At 46.7% G+C, this 22,648-nt stretch overlaps 1 protein-coding gene across 5 annotated transcripts in view; it reads left to right on the forward strand.

The window, feature by feature from the left end:
• The window catches only part of HK1 (hexokinase 1), a 119,906-nt gene that overhangs the window by 68,287 nt on the left and 28,971 nt on the right, over positions 1 to 22,648 (forward strand). For all 5 annotated transcript variants that reach the window (XM_072823395.1, XM_072823397.1, XM_072823396.1 and 2 more), the window contains 3 exons: positions 2,772 to 2,934; positions 15,520 to 15,668; positions 20,556 to 20,675. In XM_072823395.1, coding sequence (XP_072679496.1) covers positions 2,772 to 2,934; positions 15,520 to 15,668; positions 20,556 to 20,675 — 432 coding nt within the window. The remainder of the gene's footprint in view (positions 1 to 2,771; positions 2,935 to 15,519; positions 15,669 to 20,555; positions 20,676 to 22,648) is intronic.

Genomic DNA, 22,648 nt, shown 5'->3' on the forward strand with positions numbered 1-22,648 from the left:
TTGCAGGTATGAGACCTGACTCTCTTGGCCCTGTCTTTGAACTACTAATCACTTTGCTTTTTGCACCCTCATCTGTAAGATGGGGAGCAAGAATGTGTCCCTGATTGGGTTCTTTTGAAGGTTAAATGACATACTGGATATGAAAGCACTCCGGATACTGTGAGCCGTAAGATAAATATCAACTAGTATTCTAGCATTTGGTATGAGTTAAATTCCTCTTTTGTGCCAGGCAACCAGGTGAGTTCTTTTCCCTAGGGAACTCATGTTTTATCAGAGGAGATAGACATATGTAAGGTGGGGTGGGGAATGTGACAGTGGGAACGTGTCCCAAGTGCTAGGGTAGCAGTGTGGTGATTATTGATTATTGCATAGTCCTGCTCCCGCTCACCCATTCTCTCGCCGACAGTAGATCTCTCTGAAACACAAATCTCATTGTTGAATACTTGTTAAAGTCATCCCAAGGCTCACTGTGTTTTGAGATCAAGTCTAAATTTGTTCATGTGCTTTATGAGGTCCTGCACAGTTTAGTTCCTCACACTCTTTCTAGTTGCCTCACACTGTGCTTGATCTGTATTGAATTTCTTTCCGTTCTTCCTCAGACCACCCCCTCCCTTGCCTTTGGCCTTCACACATGCTTTTGATTGTGCCTGGATGCACACTCCGACATCACGCCTCCGGGAAGCCTTCTCAGTAGACTCCTGCTCCTGTGGCTGCTCACACACACTTGTATCGTGACTGCCTCCCCCCCACCAGACTGTGGGCACCATGACAGCAAGTTCTGCTGATCTGGTGCCAGTCTTGGGGGTAGAACAGAGCGTGTCTTCTCCTGGGGCCGTGATTCTGGCAATGTCTACTTTAGCTCTTGGTGGTTTCTGATTGCCCTTCTCTGCATTGCTTTATCACGAAAGGGAAGGGAAAAGGTGGTCATGGTAGAAGAGTTTAGGGGTGGGGGCAGGGTTGTCTCTGGCCACAGAGGACACTGGGGGACTCCTGCCAATGTGCTGATTATTCATGAGGCAGGACACAGGCAGTGCCTGGGGGAGCACAGGGCATGGAGACCAGAGTGAGAAGGCTGCCCAGGCCCCAAATATGCAGAAATGACCTAGGGCTGGGGACTCTGTGTCCTTGAGTCAGGACATTTCCAGCCACCCTGCAGTGTGAACACGAGATGCCATTCTCAGAAGCAAATAAGCATCAAGGTCTTTTTGGCTTCATTGGGTCATAAATCTGTCTCTCCATCCACGGGAGCCTTCTGTGTGCAAGGCTGCGTGCAAGGCACTGGCAGTTCAAGGTGAACAGAGCAGACACGGTAAAGGTGACGGGTACAGAAAGCTATGATCAGGTTATTTTGTGTGGGGAGATCAGTGCTAAGGGAGGGGTCGTTTCCAGCCGGAGGAGCTCTGGCATCTGCAGAAGGAGGTGAGATCGGATCTGAACCTCGAAGGGTAGGGGACGTTTGGATAGCTGGGAAGAGAAGGAAAGGCTTTTCTGTGGGAAAGCCCAGGCACCCATCAAGAATGGTAGAGGTGTTTAGGCCCGAGTTCAGAGAGCACAAAGCCATACCTGGAGAGTGTCGGTGCCTCAGGCATGGAAGACATGGCAAGGCTTTGAGCAAGGGAAAGCATTGACCAGGGTCGTACTTTAAGAAGGTGAATGTGGTGGTGATGTACCGGATGGGTAGGAAGGGAGAGAGATTGAACATGGAAAACCATTACAGTAGAGGAATCAGGAATCAGGAATGAGAAATCCAGGCACATGGCTGTCAGGGCTTCCTAAGCCAAAGAAGAGCAAAAAGAATGAATGGCGAGTGAGACAAGGTGACTTAGAGCTGGGTACACAGTAGGTGCCCAATAAGTTCTTTCTGAGAGACTCAATGGGCAGATACTATGAAGGAAGAATGGCCAGTAACAACCTAGGGGGTCTGAGGTTAGGAGCCTTGGTACCTTGAGGAAAATGGGGAGCGCCCAGGAAGAGCAGCGGATTGGATGAGTACTTGGAATGGCTTGGAAGTATGGGCATGCCGGCCCTGGCCCGTGGGGATGGTGGGGTTGAAGTAGTCCCTGCTCTGGGCCTGCCACCCAACATCCTGTAGAATTCCAGCCCTTTGGCCACTGTTTCCACCTACCTAGAAATCAGGCCCGAGGAAACCCACCAGCACCACTGTCTCACGTTAATACTAATAGCTGATGTTTATTGAGCACTTTCTGTGTTCTAAGGACTTCTGCATTCCATCAGGTCTTAAAATTGCCATCTGTGAATTAGGTCCTATTTATTGTGTCAGTTTCTCAATTGAGGAAACTGAAATTCACACAGCTGTTAAGTGATGGTGCTGGGATTTGAACCCCCCACCCCCACCATGGCCAGCTCTGGCACCCTTGTTCTTAACCTTGGTGACACTGCCATCCATTTGAGGATGAGCCAGCCACTTCTCACAGAGGAAAGGAGTCATGTGCAAGGCTAGGGCACCTCTGGCATGTGCTCGGGGTCAAAAAGGCAACTTCCATGTGACATTGGAGGATTGGAAGTGACTTGGAGCTACCTAGTTTTACAGGAAGAACTGGGACTCAGAGCATTTGCAAGACTGCTTTGAGGGACGTGGCCCATGGCATTGTATGACTGCCCATCATGTGGTGTATCGGAGTTTGTGGGAGCTGGACTGTCCTAGACAGGCGGGTACCTCACCCTGTCCTGTCCCTCCCCGGCTAGACTCAAGCTGAAACGACCTTCTTCAGGCTTGGCCTCACTCTCTTTCCTTCTTATCCTTACCCTAGATTGACAAGTATCTCTATGCCATGCGGCTCTCTGATGAAACTCTGATAGACATCATGACTCGTTTCAAGAAGGAGATGAAGAATGGCCTCTCCCGAGATTTTAATCCAACAGCCACAGTCAAGATGTTGCCAACATTTGTAAGGTCCATTCCTGATGGTTCAGGTGAGTCTCTCACCCAGAGATTGGGCTCTGAGAGCTGAATTCTTTGTGAAAATGTCCTTCCAACTTTCTTTCATTTGTTCATTTATTCCTTAACTCCTCCACTCATCCATCCATCCATCCATCCATCCATCCATCCATCCTTCATCCTTCCATCCACCCACCCACCCATCCATCCTTTATCCATCCATCCACCCACCCACCCATCCATCCTTCATCCTTCCATCCATCCATCCATCCATCCATCCTTCATCCTTCCATCCACCCACCCACCCATCCATCCTTCATCCTTCCATCCACCCACCCACCCATCCATCCTTTATCCATCCATCCACCCACCCACCCATCCATCCTTCATCCATCCATCCATCCATCCATCTAATGTGTGCCAGGCACTAGAGATACTTTGGTTGGACAAGGCTATTCTGCTCTCATTGGACTGACTGTCTAGTGGTTAATGATAAGAAAGGGAGTGTGTATGGCCCTTACAGATGCCGTGTGGGTTGCCCTTATGTCTCTAGAACGTGAAAGGCTCCAGAACAAATGAAGAGTTCATTTTAGGAAAATCTCTTCATCAAGGACACTAAGACCTCCCTTCAGATAAGTAGCAATCCCAGTGGCCAGCTAGATATTGGACTCAGAGGGAAGATTCAAGTTCCCATGTAAAAAAATTTTACAGATGCTAAATGAAAGTAGCCCCTAAAGCAGAGGAATGGTGAGGGGAGGTTGAAATGGAGAAAAAAAAATCTCTTGTCAGCATGCATCTGTGTAGCTCATGCTCCACAAAGGGGAGTTGGGGGCTCCCCATGGAGTGTCAGTACCCCTTCCCCAGAGGAGTGGGCTGAGCTCCTGCACTTGGCAGAGTGGAGGCTGAGAGGACACAGCTCAGCACACTCCGTGGAGGCCATTCTGTCGGGCTGACCCGCAGCTAGTAGTTTTTGGGGGCAGTTGCTGTACCAGTCCCAGCTTGGCACACTTCCAGGAATCCTGCTTGGAGGGGTGTTCTGTGCTCTAGACTGGGGTTCATCTGCTGCGTGTGCGAGAAGGAGAGAGATTATGGGGAAGTCCAGTTTCTCTAGAGGCTGGGAGTCCACACCCTGAGAGGATGGCCCTCATACATGTCTGCTGTTTCTTCCCTGCTCTGGAGGCTTGTTTCAAGCCTCGATTTGGAGCATCTGGTACACAGCCTGCAAAATGGATGTCAGGAAAACTGTTGATGTTCACAAAGGATGGGTAAGGGCACAGCTTGTTGGAGAGAGACTGGCCATGGTGGGAAAGGCCTGCTGGACCTACAGTGCTCTTTAGGAGTCCCCAGTGAGATTTGGGTGCTAACAAAGGGCATTGGCTCTGTTGGCTCTGTTGGCCACACACGTGTGGTTTGTATCATGTGGACATTGGCTATTGGAAACCTATTCCACCTCCATCCTTTTGTTTTCTTTGAGGTGCTGGTTACCAGCAGTTTTAACTTTTTAATAATGACTAATTCTGGTCATCAGAGTGATGGGATGGTGGTATGTCCTGGGTTTTGTCCTGATATCTCTGGCTTTGTGGTTCACTCCTGCTTTCTCCCAGCTCTGGATAGCACCCACATCCAGGAGCATTGAGCCTCTCCAGGATTAGCAGAGTTCTGTCAGAGAGGCATGGCTGGGCCTGCTTCCAGCTAAAAGAGGAGGAATGGGCGGTAATGTGGGTGTGGGCGGCCCTCGGAGGGCCCCTGCTCTGGCTTTGCTTGGGAGAGCTCAGAGGGATACCTGATGCCCGCGGGGCACCTGATCCTGTGTGACTGGCCCAAGGCTAATGTGTCCAAGGACCATATGTCACGCCAGGACCATATGTTAGCAGGGGGTGCTCTCCTTTACTCTTTCAGAAACCATTTGCAGAGTTGAGGCTCTCTAAGTGTGATGTTACTATGTCAGTAATCTAGCCATTTACCCCTCTCAGCTCCTTTTCAAAATAAGGCTCAGAATTTAGACTCACTGGAGAAAAACACTCTGCAGCCCTCTCCCAGACATTCACAACAGATGCCAAGACACTCTATCTAGGCACTGAGCTGTCCTGCAGAAAAGAAATCGTTTAACCTGGCTTACCTGCCTTTTCCCCTGACCTTTGATCTTTTCTTACCTACTTCATCCATTTTGAGACACTTTTTAGTTTGAATGTCTCTGAAATCAGCAATGCATCGTGCTATCATTGCATCTCAAAATTGTAGCAGGCAGCGTTCGTTCTTTCTCTGAGGTATGTAAAATAATGATGTGTCCGACGATCCTTGGTGTCTTCAGAGTGATGACATCTGTGGTGACTAACATGCCATGCCGGGGAATGCTGTCCTGGGGTTGGTGGAACGAGAGCCAGCAGCCTGGGCCCCACGCCTCCTTTTGAGCCTCTCTATTCTCTCCAGTATGGATACAGCCAAATATTTAGGGCCTCTGAGGAGCACAGAGTGGTGTGAACAGAAGGAAGATGAGGAGATGGAACCAAAGCCCAGAAGTTGAGGGACCCCCTTCCTGTGCGGTGCCGGGGTCTGCCCATTTGCACTTGGCACCCAGCCCTGCCCGTGTCTTTCCTGGCTTCCGGTGGTGGTGGGCAGCCCTTGGTGCTGCTTGGCTTGCCAGCTGCATGTCTCCAGTCTCTGCTTTTGTCATTATAGAGCATTTCCCTCTTGCAGGGACCTAATCAGATTCGGCCCCACACTAAGGGCTCATCTTAACCTGATTACATCTGCAAAGACCTTGTTTCCAAATAAGGTCAGGTTTACTGGTCCCAAGGGTGAGGACTTCAGTATATCTTTTTGGGGGACACAGTGCAACCCTAACACACCCTATAGGCTTGCTCCCTATAACTGTTCCTAATATTCATGGCTGGGCTCAGTTCATGTGCCCTGGCACCCACACTCCATTTGGAATGGACCCTACAGTCCCGTGCAGGCATTGACATTGATGCCAAGGCTTCACATCCCTGACCCCAGTCCACCCCCTGCCCTGTCGGCCGGTCGTGACAGGAGTGCCTCCAACTTCAGGTCCCCTGCACTCCTTTATTAGTGGAGAACTGCGAGGTCCCCTGGAGTAGTCAGAATTCAGGCCTGGTAAACTGTGGTGCTCTTCCCTTTTTAAATGTTAATCACTGCTTTAACTGTATAATTAGTCAGTGACAGAATTAGTGGTAATCCCAAACCACTGAGGGATACGTTGGACTCAGGACTCAGCTCTTTGGACTTAGCTTGGTGGAGGGATGATTGCTGTTAAGTTAAGGGCCATGTGATTTCGGAGTTAGAGGGAGAAACAAACCTTTCCTTTCCCTCTGACCTTGACCCGGGGGGCCGGACTCAAGAGTTTTGAAACTCTACTGATTTTTTGGAAGTGTATCAGTACATTTTTATTATTTTTCCCCCTCTCTTTGGACATTTTTTATGGGCAACGATTTTTCTTTAATTGTTCTTCGGTAATCTATACATTAATTTTTTTTAAAAAACCCTAAAGTGGCTTTTAGCTGCTGCATATCCTTTTTGGAGTAGGAAAGGTATGAATAATAAATAAAAGAAGGAAGATATCAAAGTCACTTTGGTGACTTGGCTAAATAGAAGGTCCCCTTTCAGAGCTGCCCATCTCCAGGGATAGCTGGTCATCTGCATCTGGCTTCCCTCAGAAGACCTGGCTCACTCTGCATCTTGTTTGTGCAACCTCCCCTTTTTTCTCTTCTTCTCATTTATCAGTAAGGGAATTGGAAATACAAATTAGATTGCAAGGGTTTTGAGGGTAAATTGAAATGAATATCTCACTGTTTCTGCCCCATGGTTCTGAGCATGCACCTTACCCATAGGAAAAGTTGGAAAATATTTGATTTGTGGTATGTTCAGTTCATTTTGGGGACCTCAAATATACATAGTGTTATTTTCAAAGGAAAGAAATTCTGCCTTTTCCCATAGCATTTGGGCTGATCTCTTATCTTTCTCTGTATCCTTATCTGGGAAGATGATTGGATTATCTCAAAAATTCTTTCCATCTATGAAATCTGCATGTCTCTTGTTCTGGTTGGGTTTTTTTTTCCCTTTAAAATTTTTTTTTAAAAAATTCATTTAATTAACCTATAGTATATTATTAGTTTCAGAGGGAGAGTTCAGTGATTCATCAGTTACATAGAACACCCAGTGCTCATTACATCATGTGCCCTCCTTTAATACCCATCACATAGTTACCCTGTCCCCCCAACCCCCACCCCTCCTGCGACCCTCAGTGTGTTTCCTATGATTAAGAGTCTCTTAAGGTTTGTCTCCTTTTCTTATTTCGTCTTGTTTTATTTTTTCCTCTCTTGTTGGGTTTTTGATGAAGGTGTAGAACTGTCATCAAGTAGCTGGTTTGCAGACATGGAAGGAAAGCCTTTGTATCTCATGCACAAAATCAATTCATTGAGCAGGGCAAAGGTAGGCATTTCCTGAAGGCGGGGTTTCTGTTTGCCCTGTGTTCCATCTAGTGCCGACCTGGACTTAAGAAAGACATCTGTCCCTGTGTTTGTTTTCCATTATTTGCTGTGAATAATGGCAGTCATCATAAAGTGGAGAGTTGCCAGGGGCCCTTCAGGTGTTTTGCTTAATGAGCCTTCTCTGGAAGAGTGGTTCTCCTGGCTTCGGTAGAAATGGGAAATGTGGGAAGTTGCAAGTAGGAGACAGCAGGAGCAGGAAGGAAGGTTGGGGCCAAAGATTTGAAGAGGTAGTTGGAGGGAAGCCCAATGCTATAAAAAAAGAGGCTGAACTTGACATTAAAAAGAGGGGAAAAAAACCCAAACACAGAACACTGGATTAATCTCTGGCTCAGCTGCTTCTTACTTGACTGACCTTGGTGGTGTCACTTAACTCCATATGTCTCCATTTCCTCATCTGTAAAATGGATTCTCAACCCTACTTTCTCTGCCTCACAAGGCTGCAAGAAGATCAAATGAAAGTGCTTTGGAAAGTGCAGACCACCGTGAGAGTTACAGTGGTCCTTCTTCTCCTTAACACTAGTGTCAACTAATAGCTAACTTTGTAAGAATTCTTTGGGAAGGCCCTTCCCGGCTGATACAGCCAGTCAGAGGATGCCCAACATCAGGCCTAAACATGTAGGTCTAGCCCTGGGGAAAAATGATTGAGAATTTTTCAGAATTCACTGGCATCTCTGTGATGTCACAGGAGAAGGAGGCAGAAAAAAGGGAAAAGCAAGTGCAGGCTGTCTCACTCCCACCCTAATACCCCACAAAATGTGGAGGAGCCCACAGACGGCTGTGGCTCTGGTGCCTCTGCAATGGGGTGACGGGGCACCATGGCTCTAACTGGTGAACCAACCAGAGATAAAATAGACGCACTTTGTTATGGAGGGCAAGTAGGTAATGGGGGCTTCCTTCCCTAATAAAGAATATTGAATTTAGGAGCCTTCTGGCTATAGTTGAAAGAAATCTAACTCAAATTTGTGTAAGCAAAAAGTAAAATTTTAGGTTCATATAACTGGGAAATCTAGTTGTAAGTTGGCTTCTGTATCCTGGGACTCACCCATCTCTTATTCTTGTAGTCTGTGTGTTGGCTGCATTCAAAGGCCACGTCTTCCATATGGTGACAAAGGTCTGCCCTCCCTGCCCCCGCCTCCGTGCTAGTGATCCCAGTGATGGTGTTGGAGGGGGTGATGATTGGCTGACTTGGGTCATGTGCCCATCCTGAACCAGTTGTGATGGCCAGGATAGGTGACTCTGGATGCTCCTGGATCATGCACCTGGGTCCCACATTGGTCGCGCTAGAGCGACAGTTTACCCATGACCTGAGATGAAAAATGGGGAGGATAGTTATCTAAAGAGATGCTAGACAGCCAGCAAGGTTTACTGGAAATCTTTTTGCTCTACCAGAAGTCATTCCTCAGTGGCTTCTGCTGGGCAGAGAATAGTACTAGACGGACAGGCATTTGACCCGGACAGTTCTCTTGAACGAGCAGTAAACACCGATTCCCTGCTGTGTGCAAGACTTAGCATGAGGAGAAGGAAGTAAGCAGTCACTTTCAAGTTGCTTGTCATCCAACTGGGGAAGATAAGGCACATACATACACACAGAAGAGAATGCGCATCACGATATTTGCAAGTATGTGAGCCACTAAGAAAAGAGAGGGGCTCTGGCTGTGCCAAAGGTATAACCACGAGCAAGTCATTCAGCTAGATTGGCTGGAGCCTCCTTATCCATAAACCAAGAAGATGAGTTGGTATTTGTCCCATGTCTCCTGAGCTGCAAATGTGATTTACAGAAAGAGGTGCCAGCTGCCATTTCCTTTAGCAATCTCAAACACACCCTGGAACCAGGGTCACTGCTCAGGGTAGGTTTGGGAACTGCACTGGGCTTGACAGTGACTCCTTATAAACTGCCTTCTGGGACAGGCACCCCTCAAATCTGTTGACTCCCACCTGCAGGTATAGGGAATGTCCAGTATTTAGTGTTGTCCTGACATCCCAAAGTCACCCTTTCTGGTTGCCGTTTCTGACCCTAACTTCTTGGGACCCTAAACTTGTTGAAGGAAGGAGCAGTGGAGAGCTGGAGTGGACAGGCTGCAGTGGGAGGCCCGGATGGGGCATGGGCCTTTGTAGAGTTGCAGAAATGAGGCCGGCCCCATGTATCCTAAGGCCAGATTCCTCCCATTATTAGCAGCTGAGGTCACTTTCACTTCTGCTGCTTGAAAAATTTTAGGCCTGAGTCCTGCAGAGGTGCTGCCTGTGACCTGACTCCCCTCCTGCCTCAGAGGCTGAAGGCTTTCACTTGATCTGTGTCAGTGCTGACACCAATACACAGCAGCTTCCCTGCAGATGCCTGGAATTTGAGCTCAAGAACCTTCTTTCACTTAGACCTTTGATTCAACTGAAAATGAGACTTCTTTTTTTTTCTAGAGATTTTATTTATTTATTCATGAGAGACAGAGAGAGAGAGAGAGACAGAGAGAGGCAGAGAGAGGCAGAGACACAGGCAGAGGGAGAAGCAGGCTCCATGCAGGGAGCCCGATGTGGGACTTGATCCTGGGTGTCCAGGATCAGGTCCTGGGCTGAGGGCAGACGCTCAACCACTGAGCCGAAAATGAGATTTCTGACCAGGCTGGCAACTGACAAATTGGTCATTTTTTGTGTGTGTGTGTGTTTTTAAGTTATGATGTAAAGTTGGTGTAAAGCATGAAAAAAAATAAATGTTTATTTAGACATTAAAACAGTAAAAAGTTAATTAAGTAAAGACATCAAAACAAAACAAAAAGTACCCATAATTTCATGCTAGCACGGTATTTGCTTTGGTGCCTGTTAATACTCACAATGGCTTAGAATTGTTTGCCCTATTGAGTTTTCGTTGTCTTCACTGGAGAACAAAGCAGAACAAAGCCAAGAGCTGCAAAGAGTCATGGGTGGGTATTGAGGAACCCCGGAATGAAAGCCTGCCATTCTGGTTGCACTAAAGTCTCACTCCACTGCTACCCTTGGGGACCCTCGTTCATGAGGTCTGTTCTGCAGGCAGTTTGAGTTTGAGCTTTGGATTCACACTCAGGCTCTGCCACTGAGGTTGTATGCTTGGGCTAGTCACCTAACCCCTCCCATCCTTCACTTGTTTACCTGCAAAATGGGGATCACAACAGTACCTACTGCATAAGGTTGAGAGTGTTAAAAATAAAATGATGTGTATGAAGCACTTATCAACTGTGATTCCATTCATACAGAGTGCACGGAGGCTCAGTGAAAGTTAGTTGGTGGTAAAATAAAGTGAGTTTCAGGGGCTCCTAGGTGGCTCAGTTGGTTGAGCATCTGTCTTCTGCTCAGGTCATGATCTTGAGGTCCTGGAATTGAGCCCCATGTCGGGCTCCCTGCTCAGCAGGGAGTCTACTTCTCCCTTTCCCTCTGCCCTTAGGTCTACTCGTGTTCTCTCTCTCAAATAAATAATAAAATCTTTAAAAAGAAAAGTACTTTTGATTTCTAAGTAATTCTTCCTCCTGAGAGGATGCCACCTCCCTCATACCAGATTCAGTTTTTTAACTGGGTAGCAGTAAGCACCATGGAGATTAGGGTTCTGATGGGAACTCTAAGAAAACTGGGGTGGCTGGCTGGCTGGCTCAGTCAGTAGTTGAACATGGATTCTTGATCTTGGGTTTGTTTGAGCCCCATGCTCGGTAGTAGAGATTACTTAAAAATGAAATCTTTTTTTTTTTTTAAGATTTTATTTATTTATTCATGAGAGACACAGAGAGAGAGAGAGGAAGAGACATAGGCAGAAAGAAAAGCAGGCTCTGTGCGGGGAGCCCGATGTGGGACTCGATCCTAGGACTCTAGAATCACGCCCTGAGCTGAAGGCAGACACTCAACCACTGAGCCACTCAGGCATCCCTTAAAAATAAAATCTTTAAAAAAGCGCCCCATACCAAAAAAATCCTCTGAACTGATTTGAACAAACCACACAGTCAGGGGCAGAATTTCCTACAAATTTGTGACACCTGCTTCCCAGCATTCTCCCTGGGTCTGTTTCCTTTGGACCATAGAAGCACTTTAAAACCAGTGGCATCATGTGGCATATTCATGGAATAGAATATAATTTGGTCATAGAAAGGGCTGAGATGCTAATATGTGCCACAACATAGATTCACCTTGAAAACTTCAGGTATAGTAGATGAAAGAAGCGATCTGCAATAGCCCACCTACTGTGTGAGTCCATTGATATGAAACGTCCAGAGTAGGAACATCTGTAGAGATAGACAGTAGGTTTGTGGTGGTTGGTGGATAAGAGGGGTTGCCGGGAAGTGGGTATGGAGTTTCTTTTCAGGATGCTGAAAGTGTTCTAAAATTAGGTAGTGGTGATGGTTGCACAACTCTGTAAATATCCTAAAAAAGAAAAACAACACTGAATTCTACACTTTAAAATGGATGAATTGTAATGAACTGAAATGAAAATAACCTTAAAAAAATAAATGGGGATGAATTGTATAATACATGAATAATTTCTTGATAAAGCTGTTATTTAAAAAATCAGTCAACCAGCAGCAGCAGCACTGCTTTGTGCTTAATGACAATAAGCAGGACTACCTTGAATGAGTGAATGATTAGGCCACCAACTCCTGTGATCAAGCAGCCATCGAGTATTTACTGAGTTCTTCTGGGTGCCATGTGTAGATGCACATAAGCCTAGGCTGTGGTTTTTCTCCCAAGGAACTTGAGAGAGAGGATAATAATAGTGAAAATCTGCTGTGAGAATCTTCGGTTCCTTCATTGAGTCCTTTACCACCCTCATGAGTTCAAGTATTTGTTGAGCTCTTACTGTATATCAAACACCATCCTAAGTTCTAGAAATAGGGCAGTATGTCAGAGATTACAAGTTGGTAGAATCAAAGATATGTGTACTTTATAAAAAAGAGAAGCTTTTTTTTTTTTTTTTTACTAACCATCCATTACCTTAAAAAAAAAAAAAAAAGAACGAGACCCAGAATAGCCAAAACAATCTTGAAAAAGAAGAACAAAGCTGGAGGATTCTCACTTCCTGGTTTCAGATTTTACTACAAAGCAACATTAATCAAGACACTGTGGTGCTGATATAAGGATAATAGATCAGTGGATCAGAACTGAGAGTTCAGGATATCAGTTCTATATCAACATTGAGGAAAAAAGAATTCGGAGTTCAGAAACCCATACGTGCATGGTCGCTTGATTTTTGACAAAGGTGCAAAGACTGTTCAGTGAAGGAAAGAACAGTCTTTTCAGCAAATGGTGCTGGGATAACTGGATATCCATATGTAAAAGAACTAGGTTGGACCCCTACCTCACACCATAAAGAAAAATCAACTTAAAATGGATCAAATACCTACATGTAAGAACTAAAACTATAAAACTCTTAGCAGGAAACATAGGTGTGAATCTCTGTGACCCTGGATTTGGCAACAGCTTCTAAGATAGGGCTCCAAAGGCACAAACAACAAAAGAAAACAATAGATTGGTTGTACTTCATCAAAGTGAAAAACTTTTATGCTTTGTAAGTCACCATCAAGAAAGGGAGAAGACAACCCATAGAATGAGAGAAAATATTTGCAGATCATATATCTGATAGAGACTTATGTCTAGAACATGAAGAAATCTTAAAATTCAACACTCAAAAAGACAATCTAATTTTTAAATGTTTTTTTTTTTTTTTTAATTTTTATTTATTTATGATAGTCACAGAGAGAGAAAGAGAGGCAGAGACACAGGCAGAGAGAAGCAGGCTCCATGCACCGGGAGCCCGACGTGGGACCCGATCCCGGGTCTCCAGGATCGCGCCCTAGGCCAAAGGCAGGCGCCAAACCGCTGCGCCACCCAGGGATCCCGACAATCTAATTTTTAAAACAAGCTGGGGAATCTGAGGGGACATTTCTCCAAGGGAGGTAAAAAATGGCCAAGAAGCACATGTAAAGGTACTCATTGTCATTAGCTAGAGAAGTATAAATGAAGATAAGTAAGATGATAAATATTGAGGATGTGGAGAAGTTGGAACCTTTATATATCACTGGTGGGCTGGACAATGGGGCAGCTCCTCAAAAACTAGTATCAGTTCCTCAAAAAGTTCAACGTGAATTACCAGTTGACAGAGCGTTCTACTTCTAGGTATATACCCAAGGGGAATAAAAACAGCTGCACAAGAATTTATGCAGAAATATTCATAGCAGTGGTATTCATGATAACTAAAAGGTAGAAACCACCCAGATATCCATCCACAGACAAATGGGTCAATGAAATGAGGTACATCAATATAATGGATTATTTGACTATAAAGAAATGGAGTACTGACACATGGTACAACAAGAAGCTGGTCACAAGAGGTCTCATGCTTTATGATTCCATTCATATGAACTGTCCAGAATGGGTGAATCTTTGGAGACAGAGTAGATTAATGGTTGCTTAGGGGCAGTGGAGCAAGCGGGTACTTGATTGAGAGGGTGATAGTTAAACAGTTCAGGGTTTCTTTCTGAGGTGATGAAAGCATTCTGAAACTGGTTTGTGGCAATGGTGGCATAACTGAATATACTAAAAACCATCGAATTGCACACTTTAAATGGGTGAGTTGTCTGGTGATTTATATCTCAACAATACCGTTACCTAAAAATAGAATATTAAAGATGCTTCCCTAGGAAAATGAGATCCCAAGCAGACTTGTATCTATACTGCTGTAGGATTGAGGACCTAGGGGATGACTGGGGCTTGGGATGGCAAGAGTGGCTGTCACCCCTGGCGTGATACACATTGGGACAGTTGGGCATGTCCCTCGGCAGTAAAATTAACAGATTTTAACTGAGTTTTTTTTTTTAATTATTTTTATTTTTATTTTTTTAAGTTTTATTTATTTTTTTTAAAGATTTATTTATTTATTCGGGGGCGGGGAACAGAGACACAGGCAGAGGGAGAAGCAGACTCCATGCAGGAGGCCTGACGTGGGACTCGATCCTGGGTCTCCAGGATCACGCCGTGGGCTGCAGGCGGCGCTAAACCGCTACGCCACCGGGGCTGCCCTGAGTTTTTAGAAGCATGTGTAACAATTACTAATGAGAAACAAGGTAAAGAATGGTTAGATGGTGGCTTGATGGTTTGGGATCTTCCCACGGCCGCCTCCCTTGCTGCTTGTCTGGTAGCCTCGACATACAATCCCATTATCTTTGTCCCACTCAGCCCCACCCTAGTTAGTGTAGACATTGGGCCCAAGGGATGTAACCATATCAGGCCGGTTCCTCTTACGTGACTAAGAGGGATTTCTGTTAAAAACATTCCCTGTTTAGAAACAACACAGGTGTCCACCGACAGGTGAGTAGATAGGCAGTGTGGTAACTGTATACAATGGACTATCAGCCAGCCTCAGAAAGCAGTGAAATTCTGACACATGCTACAGCATGAACTTTGAGACATTATGCAAAGTAAAATAAGCCAGACGCAAAAGGCCAAGTATTGTGTGATTCCATGTCTGTGAACTATCCAGACTAGGCAAATCTGTAGTGATAGCAAGCAGAGTGGCAGTGACCAGGGACTAGGGGAGGAGGAGTGAGGAGTGACTGTCTGATGGTTCTTAAGTTTTGTTACCCTGTAAGGGCTGATGAAAAGCTTTGGAGATGGATGGTGGGTGATGGTTGCACAACATTGTACATAACACCACCTAAAGATGGTTATAGTAGTTAATTTTATGTTATATATATGATACCATGATTTAAAAAAAAATCTCCTGGGGAATAAGTCGGGGTGTAGACTCCCTGAGATGACAGGAACTCAAGGCATGGAAGAGACCTCAGACGTGGGATTTACTCTGAGTTGAAATACCTGTTTTTATTTTATGGATAACAATGCTGTTTGGGGGAAAGGATAGGGAATTAGAGAAAGTGTAGGTGGGGCTTTGTGTGGAGTTTGGGTCTCTCGTTCCCCTCCTTGGAGCCGGCCTGCTGCATGCCAGGCTGGGAGGGTTTCCCTGGCCCATTTTCCAGACAGAGCAGTGGTTGGATGAGGTTTGCATGGGAGGAGGCAGGCCAGCCAGACCTGTCAAGAAGCAAGCAAAGCATGACGCCTTCCTGTAACATACGAAGCTGATGTGATACCTGTTGTCTCCCTAAACAGAAAAGGGAGATTTCATTGCCCTGGATCTTGGCGGGTCTTCTTTTCGAATTCTGAGGGTGCAAGTGAATCATGAGCAAAACCAGAATGTTCACATGGAGTCCGAGATTTACGACACCCCGGAGAATATCGTGCACGGCAGTGGAAGCCAGGTGGGTCCCCTCTCCCTTCTGATCAGCCCCAGTGGGTTCAGACGTTCGGGAACTAGACCAAGCACTGATGGCTGAACCCGTGAGAGGAGTCCTCAAAGATTCATGTGGAGGGGGGCTCCTGGTGGAAGGGTGTGACCATCTAAGGAGAGCCCACTCTCTGGGGAAATTGGTGGACGGGAGTGTATAAAGAGGGGTCCTGGCAGCTGTGGGGGTAAATGTATTCATTCCCTTGGGATCCTGGGTTTGGCTCCCTAGCAGAGGTTTAGCAGAGTCCTTGGGTGAAAACGCTCTTTCCTTCAAGTCATTGGCCACTTCACCTAGCTCACCTAGGGCCCAGGGCATGGCTGTCACCTGGTAGGGCAGTAGGAACTTGAGCTCATGGTCCCAGGGATAGTCAAGGGCTCCTGGCTACCTGATTTAATGGTCTCTTGAGAGTCCTGGGTACAAACTGTCATCACCCCCTTCCCTCACATTGGATACCTGAGGCCCCTCCCCTTCATGGGTGCCCGTGGAAGGACTGCCTTCCCTAGCTGGCCAAGGGGTTGTGGATGTGATCAGAAGGCCTCTTGTCCTGTGGCTGGCTGTGGTGAATGGTGGGGCCCTAGCTCACTAAGGACCCTGTGGACACTCTGTGTCTGTCACTCTGTGTCCTGTTAGCCCATTGGGTGTGGGAGCTGCTCTGCCTAGTCTCCTGGAGATGTTCAGGCTCCTGTGGTCTGTAGCTCGCCTCCTGAGTCATGGCCACTGCCCAGGATATGTATTCATTGCTTGCCAAATATTTGTTTTAGGAAGGGTGTGTTCATGTCAAGGTTCGTGACTAAGTTCTCCAGAAAACTCATTTGTTCTGAGCTGGACTATGAGATGAGACCCAGGAGCCTTCTCCTCTTGACTCCACTTTGTTTCTAAATTACTGTCGGTGGGGCCTGGAGCAAGCTTTCTGCCGAGGTTTGGTTTTGGGCTTTTTTTTTTTTTTTTTTTTTGCGGAGAGAAAAGGGCTAATCCTAGTCTTTCACCTGCTCGTGGAGGTTTGGGCTTAGGGCTTTTCTGACTGTGTCCCACGGAGCATGGAAGAAGACACTGTCATCAGAACAGGCAGCCGATGAAATGAGTGTATCACTCATTGGATGGCCCTGCCTGCAGGTTCCCTTGCTTATCCCTTCACTGTTGGGCTGCAGCAACTGGCTCATCCTTCCTATGAGTGCATGAGGACAACCAGCTGTGAGGTCTCCTAATCCTGCTCAGTGGTTGCTGCTTTATCCTTCCTGCAAGTGGCCAGCAGCCTCGAGTTGGCATCCTGCTCCTTTCATTTGACAATAAGTACTGACCTTCACTGTGAGCGACAAGTCCTTGGGTTTAGCCACCTCTGCTGCCTTCACCATCAGGACTCTTCCCCCATGGCTGAGACATTCATGTGTGCTTTGGCTTGACCTTTGAGGAGCAGGGTTTGTAAATTAAGGGAGTACCCCCCAACAGGTGCACACTTGGCTATATATCCACTGCCACAGTGACTTCTTTCTTACTGCGCCCCCAGGACCTCATCTCTCCCAGCCTCTGTCCTCATCTTCTCAGCTCTAGGATCACTGTTTCCTGCCATGTTTCTGCCTCTACTCATTTCAAGCAGTCTGCAAAACAAAAACAAAAAAGGTGATGAGGGTGATGATAATGATGGTAATGATGGTGTATTTATTATTACAGCAGTACTTCCATAGTGCTTGTTACGTACAGGTCACTGGTGTCAGCACTTTGAATGAATTAACTCATTTCATCATCATTCCCATTTTATAGATGAGAAACCTGAGGCTCAGATTTTAAGTAACCAGCCCCTTGGGTCACAGCTCATAAGTGATAGAGCTGGGATTTGCACCCAGGTAGTCTGGTTCCAGATGTTGCAGTTTCAGCAACGTGGAACACTCTGAGCCTGGGGCTTGTCTTTATTGTTTTTAAAATTTCTTGATGGTCAGGAAGTGTGAGGGCTGTGGGCAAGGAGGAGAGTCCAGGGGATGAGGAAGAGGGTTGGCAGTTGAAAATAGGGATGAAACAGGGAACCCTCTTTCAGAACTTTGGTTTGAGATTAAAAATAAGTATCAGCGGACCATTTTTCTTATCAGCCCGTAGAATATTGTAGGAAGCTAAGGGCCCCATTGTGCTCATGAAGCAAGCTCAGACTCACAGTCTATGGAACAGTCCTGAATTCATGGGGTTGTGATTTCATCTTCTCTAATATGCAGGAATTTTAGATAGATTTTTAAACCTTTTATTTGGAGTAATATTAAACTTACAGAAAAATTTCAAGATAAACAGAAAGAGCTCCGGTAGATACCCTCATCCAGATTCCCCAATTCTTAACTATTTGCTTTATCTTTTTTTCTACCCCTCTACACACACACACACACACGCACGCACGCACACACACACAAGTATCCCAAAAGGTTCAGCTCAGCTTAAGGTTTAACAATACTCTTGGAAGCATGAATGCAACCTTCTTAAAAATCATATCTTTAGTTTGGGAAATTTTGAATCATAAATATGTAAGTTTTTGTTGTAGTCATTTTTATCCTTTTTAGTCGGAGAAATGGAATCTGTGTGGGGATTTTTAAAATAATGATTATGTTGTTAGAGGAAAAAAAATGCTTTTTAGACACAAGAATCTTGAGCCCTGTGGATCTGGGTAACTTCCCTTCCTGATGGGTCCCAGACTTGGGTTAGCTTGGTGGTAGCTTCCTGTCTCTTGAAACAGGCTGGGAGCTCCTGGGCCATGAGCATTTCCTTCTTAACAGCACTGCTGGGCTGAGGTGTTTGGTTTGGATCTGGGAGCCCTTAGAGCACCTCTTCCATGGGAATCCATTTCTACAGCTGGCCTTCTCCCTGCTACTTCCTGCCTGTAGCCTTCCCTCCAGCCTCCCTTCAGCTGGCTGGCCATCTTTCCTGAGGGCCACAGGGGGGCCAGGGACTTGTGACAGCAGATGACGCGGGGCTCGCTGACGGACTTAGTAATGGATTTATATTACTTAGAAATGTGGGTCGTGGGAAGCTTAGCCCAGCTTCTCCAGGGAAGGTGGTCATGTGTCTCTTGAGTCGGAGTCACTGGCTGCAGCCATCGTCCGAGCAATAGTGAGTCAGGGACAGAGGCTTTTAGTCAAAGTCGGCAGGTTTTCCTTTACTCTGGCAGGCGGGTCAGATTTTAGAGCTGGGTCAGGAATATCTGGGTAAAGTTGGGGAAAGGAATAGTGACTTTTGGCCCCTCTTGAGGATATCCCTGCAAGGAAAGCTTTCAGGAAGTAGCCTTGTCTGGGAACATGGGCTGGGGTTGCTTCCTGTGACCATGTGGTTGGCCCTGCCAATGCTGCCTTCTTCTGGCTTTCTAGAAGCTCTGTAGCTGTGCAAATCCCATACATAGGGGAGGTCTAGTGTTATGATAGCCATGTGAAAAAGATTGGGTTACTGAGACTGCGGCATGGTTGCCAAAAAACATATATATGCTTTGATTACATTAATAGGGGTATAGAGCTAAGGAAAAGAGAGATTCCTTAGTTCAACTAAGCTCTCCTGTGTTCAGAACACATATAAAACATTATATTCAATTGTAGGTACGTTTTAGAGATGAGGGGAGATATTAGAGAGATCCAAAAAGGTTGCCTTAGAGGGGATGAGCCTTCCCTCATTGACAGTATTTGTGCAGAGGCTATGGGAACAGTGTCCTGTGCTCTTTCCAGTGGATCCTAAGATGTGTATGCCTATCCCAGGCAATGTGTCATGGAGCAGGCAAGCTTAAACTAAAATACACTGAATAAACTGCAGTGTATGCATACCACAGACTACTATGCAGCAATTAGAAGGAATAGTCTACAGAGGCACGTGACAATGTGGGTGACTCTTCCCATACGTAATGTTGAGTGAAAGAAAGCGGACACCAAAGAGTGCACCCTCCTTGCATTTATATGTAGCAGACAGACAGCAGAAAGAATCCAGAGTGCTGGAAGTCAGAGCAGCTGCCAACTGCCCTTGTGGGGTTAGGTGGTGGCAGTGAGTCGAGGGATGTGTCTGGGCGCTGATGGAGTTGTGTTTCTTTTCTTTTTTTTTTTTTTAAAGATTTTATTTATTTATTCATGAGAGACACACACACAGAGAGAGAGAGAGACAGAGAGAGAGAGAGAGAGAGAGAGAGAGGCAAAGACACAGGCCGAGGGAGAAGCAGGCTCCATGCAGGGAGCCTGAAGTGGGACTTGATCCTGGGTCTCCAGGATCACGCACGCCCTGGGCCAAAGGTGGCGCTAAACCATTGAGCCACCTGGGCTGCCCGACAGAGTTGTGTTTCTTGACCTGGGTCCTGATGACACAAGTGGGCAGCTCTGTGCTTAGGATGTGTGCTCTTTTCCATGTGTGTGTATCAGACTTCTGTAAAAAGTAAAAAGAAGTTAGTTTAAAGATTGTGAAATCACACAAGTAGACTAGAGCCTCTGGAACTGCCCATAGAGTGTTTGGAATTTGCACAGACTGAGGTAGATAGAGATGGAGACATAAAAGAAGGGGCCAGGGTTGCTGATAGAGACCCACTCATTGCCTGTGTGTTAGGAGGGGGTGAGGGGATTTTCTATTATTTTGAAATTTCCTCAGCACTCAGACGTATTAGTGACTACTGATAGGCCAGTTCTGATCGAGGGCTTTGCTGTGCTGGTCCACAGGGAGGCTCTTTTTAAGGGACTGTTTCTCTAGCATTCCCACTCAGCGTGGCTTTCCCAGCAGGGCCACGGGAATGGGCCACGGGGATGGGCAGCCAGCGTGGCCCCACTCTTCTCAGTGTGTGCAGAGGGAATTGTTTACATCCCCCCCACCCCAAATGCCAGCTCCCCTCTCTCCCTGCTGACAGCTCTCTCATGTTTCTTCCAGCTTTTTGATCATGTCGCCGAGTGCCTGGGGGACTTCATGGAGAAAAAAAAAATCAAGGACAAGAAATTACCAGTGGGATTCACATTTTCTTTCCCTTGTCGGCAGTCCAAGATAGACGAGGTAAGCACATGCTGGGATTGGCGGGCCCCACAGAAGCCCCAGCGTGGGGAGGTCGATGAGCCCCTTTTTTCCCCTTTGCTCACCAGCTTGATGGCCTGCCTATGTTGTATTTAAAAAAAAAAAAAAACATTTGTAGGAATCAATGTGGGGTTAAAAAAATAGCGTGTTTATCTTTTCAGTTACCTAATGATTTCCATATTTCTGGAGGTGAATCATGGTATTTGTGGCCCTTGCGTAGGTAGAGACATCCATGAAACATAAGCTAGTGAGGGAAGAGCCTGTAGGCTTGGTGACAGAGGAGAGAGGCTGGCGAGGCTTTTGTCAGGGTTGTACAGTGTGGTGTTTGCCTGGGGGCCATCCTGGGGGTGGAGAATCTGGGCAAGACCCCTTGCCTCAGGTGCCAGGGCTGTCCCTCCACAGCTTCTGCCAGCGAGCAGCTTCAGCCACAGGGATCATTGCACCCACCTTGTTGGTGGTCATTGTTCATTCATTCACCTGCTTAGCAAGGAGTGACTCAGACATACTCTGTGGCTCCGTTGTACCTCAGCATATCGCAGGGAGACAGAGTACATAGATGCAGCCTCGTGTCTTTTCTACATGGATAGGCAGACCATGCACACACAGCGACCTGTGAACAAACTCCTCATAACAGGAATCCTGAGAGTTAACATTACGGAGGGTCCATCAGGTGCCAGGCTCTGCTCTCATGCACGCTTCCCAGCTAACACGTTATCTTCAGACACACCCGTGAGTGAAGTGCTCATGATTCCCACTTTACAGAGGAGGACACTGAGGCTGGCAGGGGTTAGGAACCTATCCAAGACCACCCAGCCAGGGAGCAGCAGAGCCCAGTTTAGCTCTGGGCACTTTGGTTCCAGTGCTATGCTTGACACCAGTCTGCTTTCTGCAGGATGGTAACGTTGGTAGACACAGCACCCTGTGTACTTCTGGGCAGCTTCCCTGTACCTCTTTGTCAGTAGGGTGAGCCCCCTGTCCCAGGCACAGCTTCTTGCCCCTGGAGCCCTTTCATCTGTATCATTTGTGTAATCACGTCATGTGAGAGCTAGGAGGGGCTTGAGAGCTCAGTAGGTCAAGTCCCTTATTCCCCAGATGGAGAACCAGACCTCCCAAGGTCACAGGGCTTATTAATGGCAGGGCAGAGCTAGGACCGGAATCCCAGGCACTCCCATCACCCATTCCTCCCTCTTTCCCCGCATTAAAGACCTCTGAGACACTACTGTCCCCTTGTCTCCATCAGGACTGCTGTGGCCAGTCCAGATGCTCTGGTATCTGGCATTGGGACACCAAATGTGGCCCGGCCTAGGAAACTAGTGGACCACAGACTAATTGCTCATGGTGGGGAGGCCTATGCCCACTCTTCAAGGCTGCCTGGAATCTTGAAGATTGTCCATATCTAGACTAGCTGCCTATTCCACAAATGAGCAAAATGACCCTCAGGAATTTGCAGAGCTTCCCACAAGGAAATGGGCAGAGGTGTGAGGACAGGACTGGTCTCCTGATTTCCACCCCAACATTCTTTCTACAGCATACTCTCAGAGGCTTTTGGGGGGTTAGGGTTGACGGGAAGAAAACAGTGTCCAGGAGTTTCTGGAATTGGTACAAGCACTCACCCTGCTGTGCATCTAACGGGCCGGGTGGCTTTCACCAGGAGCTGGGGCAGCCATATGTGGGCAAACGCCCCATCCCTGTGGCATTCCCAGAGGCCTATGGGGCCCAAGCATCAGCTCGTCCCAACCCTGCTGCATGTGTGGCAACTTTCTCCATTCAGACAGAAACAGTTAAGTGTAACAACTATTTTTTTTTTTTTTAGTATCTTAAAAAAAAAAGCAACATGTAAAGCTGTTTATACAAATAACACAAAGATGTAAAGCAAAAAAGTAAAATTCCTACCCTTCCCCATTCCCCAGTGAGTGACCACTGGCTGCCTATCCTTTTTGATGTTTCTTTTCTAA

The sequence above is a fragment of the Canis lupus genome, chromosome 4 (assembly GCF_048164855.1).
Source record: "Canis lupus baileyi chromosome 4, mCanLup2.hap1, whole genome shotgun sequence".
NCBI classification, from domain to species: domain Eukaryota; kingdom Metazoa; phylum Chordata; class Mammalia; order Carnivora; family Canidae; genus Canis; species Canis lupus.